General features: G+C 40.5%; 1 protein-coding gene across 4 annotated transcripts in view; it reads right to left on the bottom strand.

The window, feature by feature from the left end:
- phf2 (PHD finger protein 2) overlaps nucleotides 1-9401 on the bottom strand; it is a 135010-nt gene extending 125609 nt beyond the window's left edge. For 3 of the 4 annotated variants that reach the window (XR_013497472.1, XM_078209649.1, XM_078209652.1), the window contains exon 1: nucleotides 8886-9401. Coding sequence is in view for 3 of the 4 variants with exons in the window: in XM_078209649.1 (XP_078065775.1) it covers nucleotides 8886-8983 (98 nt within the window). In the remaining variant the exon portion in view is untranslated. The remainder of the gene's footprint in view (nucleotides 1-8885) is intronic. The other variant, XM_078209650.1, reaches the window with a different exon arrangement.
- Nucleotides 9402-12085: the final 2684 nt, after the last annotated feature.

Genomic DNA, 12085 nt, shown 5'->3' with positions numbered 1-12085 from the left:
AACAGATAATTTAATTGTCAATCAGCATGCCTTAACAATCCTCCAGGTGGCCATTCCGAACACACACTTCAGCGTCATTACCAGTTTGGCATCTTGAGCTAACTGCAGGCTAAACTGGAGCGGCAGCTCAAGATCCCACCTTGAGTACCTCGAAGGTTCTTAAGCACTGAAAGGATCTGGGGAAAACGAATTAACTAACGGACACTGCAGGGACAATGTTAAATAATATACAGAAAGTAAACTAACGAGGAGGTAAGGAATATGGGATTAATAGAGAGAGTTGAAAGACAAAGAAAAAACTTCTTTCTTAAAATGCAGCTTTTTTCAAATCTCCAAAAATAATTTTAGAAATCTGAATGAAATGACACTCCAAACTTATAAAAGCTATTTTTTTTAGTGCCAGAAAGGTTATTTGACAACAATTAAGATATTGCGCACCTCAAGAATTTTCTGACACGAGAAGTGTGACACGAGAAAAAAGTCATAAATTTTCTAGCAACTTTAGTAGGTATTCACCATAGATGTAGAGCAATTTGATGCCCTTCTGTGTATTTGAATGGCGAGATACCGGTTTAGTGCCGCTTCTGGAGAAGCAGATCAATATGGGCTGTAACTCCCAATTTTTGTGTTTAATTGCACGCATAATTGCTGGAAGATGCTGTCCAATTTACGCGTTAATAATAGCTTCACCATTATCCTTGCCACAAAATCTGGGCCATGATATCTTTCTAGTCCAGATGGATGAGTTTTACACTAGCTCTGTACTAAAAGAGCTCCCAGGACAAGTATCACAGCTTGGTATGGCTCCTACTCTGCCCAAAACCTCAAGAAACTACAAAAGGTTATGAATGCAGCCCAATACATCACGCAAACCAGCCTCCCATCCATTGACTCTGTCTACACATTCCCACTGCCTCGGCAAAACAGCCAGCATAATTAAGGACCCCACACACCCTGGACATTCTCTCTTCCACCTTCTTCCGTTGGGAAGAAGACACAGAAGTCTGAGATCACGCACCAACAGACTCAAGAACAGCTTCTTCCCTGCTGCCATAAGACTTTTGAATGGACCTATCTTGCATTAAGCTGATCTTTCTCTAAACCCTAGCTATGACTGTAACACTACATTCTGTACCCTCTCGTTTCCTTCTCTATGAATGGTATGCTTTGTCTGTATGGCGTGCAAGAAACAATACTTTTCGCTATATAGTAATACATGTGACAATAATAAATCAAATCAAACAAAAGAATAAATAACAATACAGCACAGGAACAGGCCTTTCAGCTCACCAACCCTGTGCTGATACACGGTTTCCATCCCTCTGTTCACTTCCGGTTCATGTGTCTATCAAGATGCACCCTGAATGTTGCTAACATGCCTGCTTCCACCACCTCCACTGCCAGTGTGTTCTAAGACCCGCCCCCCCCATCCCTTGTGAAAAGTTTTCCCCGCATGTCTCCTCTAAACTTACTACCTCTCACCTTAAACCTGTGCCCTCTTGTAGTCAGCCCTTCCACTCTGGGAAAAAGCCTCTGACTATCCACTCTATCTATGCCTCTCATAATTTTGTAGACTTCTATCAGGTCACCCCTCAGCCTCCGTCTTTCCAGTGAAAACAATCGGAGTTTATCCAACCTCTCCTCATACCTAAAGCTCTCCAGACCAGGCAACATCCTGGTAAACCTTCTTTTCATTCTCTCCAAAGCACCCACGTCCTTCTGGTAGTGTGACAACCAGGACTGCATGCAATATTCCAAATGTGCCCTAACTAAAGTTTTATACAACTGTAACATAACTTGCTAACTTTTATAGTCAATGAAATTTCAATTTTTAACACATTATAAATGATGTTGCGTTCTACATTTAAACAGTGTGCATTGAAAATTACAGTTTTATCATCTGTAACAACTGAAGTTAACATAACAGTGTAGTGTTAATGGACAAGTATTCGGGCTGACTTCCACATTTCACCTGACGGTAAACGTAATGAGATTATTTTTGAAGAATTTATTATAGATAATGCGCAGATAATTATGTTTACGTAGTACATAAAGAATTTCAGGAGGAAAATGCAAGTGCAAGATATAAAGTAAAAGTGCCAGCCAAACGGGGTGGCACGGTGGGGTGGCACCATGGCACAGTGGTTAACACTATTCCTCAGTGCCAGGGATCCGGGTTCGATTCCCGGCTTGGGTCACTGTCTGTGTGGAGTTTGCACATTCTCCCCCCGTCTGTGTGGGTTTCCTCCGGGTGCTCTGGTTTCCTCCCACAGTCCAAAGATGTGTGGGTTAGGTGGATTGGCCATGGTAAATTGCCCCTTAGTGTCAGGGGGACTAGCTAGGGTAAATGTATGGGGCTATGGGGATAGGGCCTGGGTGGGATTGTGATCGGTGCAGACTCGATGGGCCAGTTGGCCTCCTTCTGCACTGTAGGAATTCTGTGACTCTATGACTCTAAACAGGAAACAAAGGTTTAATCTTTATAGAAATTTCTCAAAACGTGCTTCAGTTGTACAAGGCACTAGTGAGACCACGTTTGAAGTACTATGCACAGTATTTAAGGGAGGGTGTAAATACTTTGGAAGCAGTTCAGAGAAGATTCATCAGCATAATACCTGGAATGGGGTGTTATAGAATCATAGAATCATAGAAACCCTACAGTGCAGAAAGAGGCCATTCGGCCCATCGAGTCTGCACCGATCACAATCCCACCCAGGCCCTACCCCCATATCCCTACATATTTACCCACTAATCCCTCTAACCTACGCATCTCAGGACACTAAGGGCAATTTTTTTAGCATGGCCAATCAACCTAAATTATCTTATTATTAAGTTATCTCCTGAGGAAAGGTGGACGGGCTAGACTTTTATCTGTTGGAGTTTAGAAGATTAATTGGCGACTTGATTGAAACATATATGATCCTAAGGGGTCTTGGCAGGGTGGATGTGGAGAGGATGTTTCCTCTTGAGGGTTAATCTTGAACTAGGGGTCACAGTTTAAACAAAGATAAGTGGAAAAATGAATCACGTGGAGGGCGTAGAAGGTCTGCAGAGAGATTTGGACAGGCTGAGTGAGTGGGCGAGGATCTGGCAGATGGAGTATAACGTTGACAAATGCGAGTATTCACTTTGGAGGAAATAATAGCAAATTGGATTATTATCTAAATGGAAAAAAATTACAACATGCTACTGTGCAAAGGGACCTGGGGGTCCTTGTGCATGAGACGCAAAAACCCAGTCTGCAGGTGCAACAGGTGATCAAGAAGGCAAATGGGATGTTGGCCTATATCGCAAGGGGGATAGAATATAAAAGCAGAGATGTCTTGCTGCATCTGTACAGGGCATTGGTGAGGCCGCAGCTGGAATACTGTGTGCAGTATTGGTCCCCTTATTTGCAGAAGGATATATTGGCCTTGGAGGGAGTGCAGAGAAGGTTCACCAGGTTGATACCAGAGATGGGGGGTGTTGATTATGAGGAGAGACTGAGCAGATTGGGTTTGTACTCGTTGGAATTTAGAAGACTGAGGGGGGATCTTATAGAGACCTATAAGATAATGAAGGGGCTGGATAGGGTAGAGGTGGAGAGATTCTTTCCACTTAGAAAGGAAGCTAGAACTAGAGGGTACAGCCTCAAAATAAAGGGGAGTCAGTTTAGGACAGAGTTGAGGAGGAACTTCTTCTCTCAGAGGGTGGTGAATCTCTAGAATTCTCTGCCCACTGAAGTGGTGGAGACTACCTCGTTGAATATGTTTAAGTCACGGATAGATGGATTTCTGATCGGTAGGGGAATTAGGGGTTATAGGGATCAGGCGGGTAAGTGGAACTGATCCACTTCAGATCAGCCATGATCTTATTGAATGGCGGGGCAGGCTCGAGGGGCTAGATGGCCTACTCCTGCTCCTATTTCTTATGTTCTTATATACGACCCTAAGGGGTCTTGACAGGGTGGATGTGGAGAGGATGTTTCCTCTTGAGGGTTAATCTTGAACTAGGGGTCACAGTTTAAACATAAGGGGTTGTCCAATTAAAATAGAGATGAGGCATTTTTTTTCTCAGAGGGTCATGAGTCTTTAGAACTCTCGTCCTGGAAAGTTGGTAGAAGCAGAGTCTTTGCATATTTTTTAAGGCAGAGGTAAGTAGATTCTTGGTAAGCAAGAGCAAGAGGGTGAGAGATTATCAGGGGTAGGCAGGATGCAAATTTGAGGTTACAATCAGATCATCCATAACCTTATTAAATGGCGAAGCAGGTTCGAACTGGAGAAAGGTTGGAAGCAGTACACTTCAGGAGTTAGTGCTGGACCACATTTGTTCTCAATGTATCGATGACATTAACTTGGGCATGAGGAACGTATCGTAATTTGATGACATGGGGTTTGCTACACAGTGAAGCATCACAATAAAATAGATTAGCAGAATGGATCAGCTGGCATTGTATGAAATTAAATTTTTTAGATGAGGTATGGCATTTTAGGGAAATAAAAGGAGGAATAGAGTATGTCCTCGACTGAAAAACATCAAAGGCTATGGATGAACAGAGAGGAGTCTAAATACATAATACAAAATGCAAGCTGCAGCAGATAACATGTACGTAAACAGCTTTTTTGAGTTTAAAAATAGGAGCACAGAGTACAAGAGCAAAGAGGTAGTGATAAATTTCTACAGGGCAGTAGTTAGGTCACAGTTAGACTATGGTATGTAGTTTTGGCACCTATTTTGGAAAGGTTTGAATGCCTTAAGGAATCTCGAGCATATATTTACCAGCATGATACCAAGGATGGAAAGCTAGTTATAAAGAGTTACCAAGATAATTTTCCATGGGGCAGAGAAAATTAAGTGGAAATTTGGTCAACATGTTTAAATTATGAAGGATTTTGATAGGATAACCAGTGAAAGACTATTTCATCTGAAGTCAAAGTTGAGGGGGCCGTTAATTTAAAATTGTCACAGTGTGAAAAGAGGAGTCACAAGGGCTTATTTACACAATTTGTTGAAAAATGAAATACTTTGCAAAGGGAGCAATTGAAATAGATATCGTTGCATCTTTTATAGTCAAAGTGGATAAATATCTGAAGCAGATGATAACATAGGTCCGCAGGGAGGCAACAGGGCAGTAGAATTAGTTTTGGATTTTTGTAGCAAAGATTTGATCCAGACATGTAAATGGCCTTTTCCATAACATAAACTTCTATGTTTCCCCTGCTTTGATAAGCCCATTTGTTAGTCTGTTAATGATACTTCTCAAAATCTAATATACAGATTTCAATGAAACTTGGTACATAAATGGGGTACGGCCCAAGGAAAAACTGATTAGGTTGGCAAAGATTCCAGTTCCTTGAATTTATTTAAATGATCTGTTAACACTGTGAGATAGACTGAATTCATTTTTTCTCTTTTAGAACGCTGTGGATTTTATCAGCTGATGTGGTACAATTTGTCAAAGCTGTCAAAGCTGAACAGAGTCTTCAGAGCAGGTTGTTGGTGTTGGAATGTAACTGGTGACAACTTTGTATTGGATGTAATGTGACCAAAGGGGGCAAGATGTAAGGGTCAGCTGACCCAGTAAACCATGGAACCAATTACAGAGTGATGTAATAGTCAGCTGACCAGCTGATTCACTATAAATAAGGAACTATGTAGCATTGTGTGGAGCTTGGAGTGGCACAGGGTGAGGTCTCAGGTTTGGAGTAATGATGTTTCTTTGTTAAACCCTTTCTTTGATTCACAAGTTGGAGTAAGTTTTGTTGTATTTTCATCAGCTGCATTTTGAAGAGTTCCTTCTGAAGAAACAGTTGGGAGATAGAGTGAATTCAATTTCTCTTTTAGAATGCTGTGGATTTTATCAGCGATATGGTGCAATTTGTCACAGCTGTCAAAATGTGAGCAAAGTCTTCAGAGCAGGTTGTTGGATATGGATTGACCTGAAGCCTCCTCAGTGAGATGGATGCTCTTAATAAAAAAATTTTTTTTTCAGGTTTGTAGCTACAGAACATCAACCAAACAAGGAAAAGCCTCAAGGAAGAGCTGCAGAATTGTAGTAATGTTGAGTTTACACAGTGTTGCAGAGGTATGTGCTCTAAGTGCCCTCTTCACTTGCTGGTACTATGCTTCACTGTACAATGTTTGATATCACCCAGAGGAATTTTCCAATTTACATTTAATACATTTATATATTATTGAAAGATTAATCCAAAAAATGTTTTAAAATTCATTCCATTGTATATTGTAATAACCCAAATTCTATCCCACATTTGGGATGGTTGCTCCAAACTAACACAACAATGGAGTGTAGAAGAGACATGACATGAGTATACTTGTTGTTAAGTCTAGCACTTCCAAACTTCAATGCTAAGGATGAAGGGTGTTTTATTGTAATTCTACGAGGTGAAAAAGTGTAAACAAAGGACTTTTAGAGAATTACACATTTACATAATTTGTGCTGAAGTCAAAAAAATTTGAAGATACAGTTTGTGCTTTGGACATTCCATGAAATGGGTGCAGTTTTGAAAAATGACCCCCTCCCCCTCCCCCCGCCCCATTCTCACTCAAATTGATTTACATTTTCACAGTAACTTCATTGCAATGTTAATGTAAACCTACTTGTGACAATAAATAAATTCCATCAGTAGCAAAATTCGCTGTGAACTAGTGCATTCAGGCAATGTTTTAAAATATAATTTTTAAAAATGGTTCGGTTTAAAAAATATTCCGTGATATTTTTCAGAGGTAACTAGGGTCGATTTGATTAGTATGGCTGAAAACGGGTTTAATCTCAAAATCGGTGACAATTCACTACCTGTGAATAATCCAATTTTAAATGAAAAATATCTTTTAAAAAATTATACAGAAATATTCCTAGTTATATTAGGGGACAGTAGTCACTTAAACATTCAAAAGTTTTGAAATTCTTACACCCAAAAGAACCAACTTAATTTTGGGAGTACTACTTACAGATTTATGACTCATTTAAGTCAATACTGCTTAAAAGTCGTCACAAGTTTAAGTTAGCAAATCATGTGTAAAGAAAGTAAAGTTAGAGTTAGCTGTAGTCAGATATTAGAGAAGTAAAACCACTTTAAGACTTGCTGACCTGCTCATATCAGTCAATTGTAAAAACGTGCATGTACAAAAATGTTACTAAATTGATAGGAGAATAAAACAGCTTGTGATTTAACTTTTTGACACATACTTGCTTTTGAACATTAGTGATCATACCTTGACTATCACTAGTATACTCTGTAACTTTGCAACTTGGCTCCCAAAATGTCCACACAGTAATTTGAAACACATCTGCTGATATCTTTAATTGAATTTAAATGAAATATGAGCTAACAGTGACATGATAAACTCTGATCATTTTTTAAAAATCGTTCTTCTCCAATCATTCTCGGGGTGGGGGAGGGGGGGTGTTCCAGGCCTTTCCTGAAAGCTGTTTATAACAAGCTGCTAGGTATTGCACGAGTGAGCCACAGGTCGAGTAACACTCTCAACTGTCCCTTCAGCCAGTCTAACACTTATCGCCTGACAGTCCCACTGAGATTGAACCCCATTGTGGAGTAAAGTGGAGAAGAAGACTCATCGCCCCCGCCAACTTCAGACTGTAGTGAGTTGACACATCTCCACGTTGCCTATGTCTACCCACCAAAAAAAACTCAAATGTCCAACTAAAGAATCGACATTTCTCTAAAAGCTACAGTAACTTCATATGTCAAATACTAGGCCAAAGATTTGTAATTGGGAGGGGGAGAGAGGAAAAAAGAATACTTAGGCCTAAGATAATTTTAAAATGACCAAAAACATTTAAATAGTATGGGTAACCCTCCATTTCACACAATCTGACCAACGCCAAAAAACTTCTTAAAAAAGAAAAACTTTCCTTGCTGATGATCTGGGTTTCTGAAAAAGGTGGGTAAGAACGGTTTCAAACTCACAACTGTACAAACCGCCAGACCAAACTCAAATTAGATTTTTTTCTTTGTGTGGATGGGAGACAACATGAGATTCCTTAGCGTTTCACACACACAAAAGCACCAAAGCTTTCGGCTGACATTTAATTCGAAATTTAACCGACACTTTTAAAACCGAAATCCGTTCTGGTTTTTTTTAAAAAATAAAAAAACACAAAACAAGGATTTTTTTTAAAAACTAATTAAGAAACGTCAGCTTTCTGACACTTTTAAAATCGCACGTGGAAATGCTATAAATAAAACGTCGAGTTAAATGTCAATATTTACGTCTGCCACACTTTAGGTCCCGCTTATTTTTTTTGTTATCAATTTAAACAAAAGCGGGAATCGTCCCCAAGGCGGATAAATCATTAAATGAAAATGTTGCTCCACTTTATGGAAAACTGAGGCGAAAGAAGCGTATTTTCACTTGTTAAAAACATCTTTAAACAAAATTAATCCCACAGGCTTCTGCTTTTTAAAAAAAAAAATTGGGGAAGATTTTAAGGATCACTGATCACAAACAAAACACGGGAAACACCTTAAACGACATTACTACAATAATGTTAGGAACTGCCACCAAGCACAGAACTACCCCCCCCCCTCCCTCTCCCCACACAACAACACAAAAAATAATAATAATACACCCGACAAACAACTGGGGGAAGGAGGGAAAGGCGACTATTTACACAATGACAAATAGCTTCTGTCACCCAGAGAGAGGAGAAAAGCGTCTGGAGCACCGCCTTCTTCCCCGGGCCTCAGCTTCTTGTAAAACTGTCGCCTCAGTCAATGGACTGTGCGGCTTCCCCCCACCACCAGCAGCTTACAACACTCACTCTCTTGTCTCTCCCTCCCGCCAACACACTCACCCCCGCCAAACTAAAGCACAAAGACAGGGGAGAGAAAAATATTATAAAAAGCTGCCTTTTTTTTGTTTACCTGCCGTGAAACCAGTCCTTGCACGCATCGCATTCAATCATAAATCGAGTTACGTCGTAAGGTAACCGACAGATGCAGTAGACTGGTACAGTCGCCATGTTAGCTGGCTCCAGAATGAGAGAGAGAGAGCAAAAGCCGCCTTCTTCCCGTACACACACACCACAATTCTTTCCTCTTTCCCCACCCCACCCCCCTCCCTCCTTCCTGTGTTACTGCGATGTTGGGTGCACCGTTTATAGTTTGGGGGATTTTTTTTTCCTCCTGTAACCCGTTCTCTCCTTCCACTCACTCTCTCTCACACACTCTCACACACACGCACACACACACACAACCCTCCTCCTGAAGTTGCTCACATCGTCTCTAAGCTGCGGGCTTGGGGCACAATGCGCTCTCCCTCTGCCGCTGCCTGACAGTTTTGTATACTGTACGGAGCTAGACTGTATCCTTTCATTGCTACATTACGTCAGGCACTCGCTGGCTCCCAGCAGCTTCAATACTATTGTAGCCATCCACCCTGAGCAGCCGGCTGCAATGTGACAACAATGTAACAACAGCCCGCCTCGCCAGCTCCCCTGTCAAACTCCAAAGCACAGAAAACTGGGGACGGCAAAATTGCCTTAAAAAGTTATCCCTGGGATGCGTAACTGTACAAAACACCCATAGCTCCTGAACCCTCTCTGTTGCTTACTGCACGTTACAGGGAGAAAAAAATATATTTTCAAATGCATGGGGCGGGGGGGGGAAATGAATTGAAAAATTGTAAGTTCAATACAATATTGAAAGAGACGTGTTGCCACGTTCTTCCATGTTTTGGGCAAAGTAATGGAATTCTATATTCAACACTCTGGAACAAATAATGTTTGGAATAAAATAATATATATATAACAATGCAGGAATTTGGATGTATACAACTGAATACTGAATTGTAATACAGGAACTGACGGTGTAACAAATATTAATTTGCATAAACTTGTTAAATTTCTATCTATGTCACACAAGCGGTACTGCATTTAGCACAGCCCGTTAAACTGATCAAAGGAAATATTTATTATGAAAGAAGAAATTGTTGTAAGTTTATAGGTGCATTTACACCACTCAATAATATGCAACTTTCACTGAGACAGTTGTGTGTTTATATTACGCAGCTCCTGTCAGGTTGGATGTGTGGAAGAATTATTCTTCTCAGCAGTGAGATCTGGAGGGATTCTTGGGGGGGGGGGGGACTGTGGAAGGGGGAAACCGAAAGCTTATGGTATTTGCTACCAAATAAACCTGTTGGACTTTAACCTGGTGTTGTGAGACTTCTTACTGTGTTCACCCCAGTCCAACGCCGGCATCTCCACATCAGGGATTCTTGGGCACAGAGCTTTCTCCGAATAGTTGGAGATGAAGAGATTTTAAAAGTGGGAAGGTGAAAATGTCTGCTTTTTAAAGATTTAAATGAAGCTTTGCTGGATGTAGAAGGTAATCTGTGGACACTTTATAAAACAGGTTTAGCATCATGCCTGATTCACACTCCATGAAGTTGCAAAGCAAAGCAAAATTCTCGAGAATCTTACTCTGCTTCACTCTCGAGTCAGATCAGGATTTACTCTGAATTTATAGTGGAACACTCACGTGAAATGAGATTATTTCATACCGATGCTAAAATTGCATTGTCAATAAACTTGTTAAATTTCTATTTATGTCACACCAGCGGTACTGCATTCAGCACAACTGTTAAACTGATTAATGGAGATATTTATTATAAAGAAGGAATAGTTGTTGTAAATAAATAAAATTAATAAAACATTAATTTGGCTTTGTTCACATTCATAAACCATTTAAAATTCACTTTTGTTATGTTGCAAGTGGTGTTCCTACACCACAGGGACTGCAACAGTATAAGTTTATTGATCAGTGTCACAAGTAGGCTTACGCAATGAAGTTACTGTGAAAATTCCCTAGTCGTCACACTCCGGCGCCTGTTCAGGTACATTGAGGGAGAATTTAGCATGGCCAATGCACCTAACCAGAATGTCTTTCAGACTGTGGGTGGGAGGGGGGAGAGGGGGAGGGGGGGAGGGGGGGAACCGGAGCACCTGGAGGAGACCCACACAGAAACAGGGAAAACATGCAAACTCCAGACAGACAGTGACCCAAGCCGGGAATCAAACCCGGGTCCCTAGTGCTGTAAGGCAATAGTTCAATAGTTCACTGTGCAATAGTTCAAGAAGGCAGCTCATCACCACCTTCTCAAGGGCAGTTATGGATGGGCAACAAATGCTGGCCGAGCTAGTGATGCCCAAATCCCATGAACAAATTTTTAAAATGATCGGGAACATTCAATTGAATTAACAAACAGATGAAATTTGAAATACCAGAAATCTGAAATAAAATCAGAAAATGCTGAGAGTACTCAGCAGGGCATCTGACAACTAAAAGAGAAAGACAAAACAATGTTCCAAAGAGAAAGACAAAACAATGTTCCAAGGAGAATTCCACGGATAAACCATTAACCCTTTCAATTGAATTTCTGCAGAAGCAAAATACCGCAGATGTTTGAAATCAGAAATAAACATGCTGGAAACACTCGGCCAGTCAAGAATCATTCATGATAAAAGGGCATCGACCTGAAAAGCTAACTGTTTCTCTCCCCACAAGTGCTGCCTGACCAACTGAATTTCTGACTTGTAATTAAATTACAGCAGGCAACAGTTGCATTTTTTTTTAAGGTTAGAATGTGTTCGCCTGAAATTTTTATTGCATGGCATCCACTTTCCAGACATAAAGCTGGTTCCTAAGGGTCTAATAGAGCCAAAAGTGTATGGCATGCTATATTGGATTGGGTTGTACAATGGACAATTAAGGGAGTTGGTTATAACATTGAAATGATTTACTAACTATACAAAATTAGGTAGAAATGTATGGTGTAAAGAGGACACAGAGAGAGACCACAAAGGGATATGGTCAGGTTAAGTGAATGGACAACAAGTTGGCAGATGGAGTATAACGAGGGTAAGTGTGACATGCTTCACAGTTGGTCATAAGAACAGAAAAGTAGATTAATTTTTGAAAGGTGTGCAACTTGTAAATGGTGATGCCCAGAGTTTTTTTTCCCAAGGAATACAGAAAGTTAGCATGCAGATACAGCAAGCAAGGAAGGCAAGTGGCAAGTTGCCCTTTATTGTAAGGGCATTGGAATACAGGAATAAATAAGT

Source organism: Mustelus asterias, chromosome 3, assembly GCF_964213995.1.
Source record: "Mustelus asterias chromosome 3, sMusAst1.hap1.1, whole genome shotgun sequence".
In the NCBI taxonomy this organism is placed as follows: Eukaryota; Metazoa; Chordata; class Chondrichthyes; order Carcharhiniformes; family Triakidae; genus Mustelus; species Mustelus asterias.
Note: the sequence above shows the minus strand (reverse complement) of the source record. Positions and strands in the feature narration are given on the sequence as shown.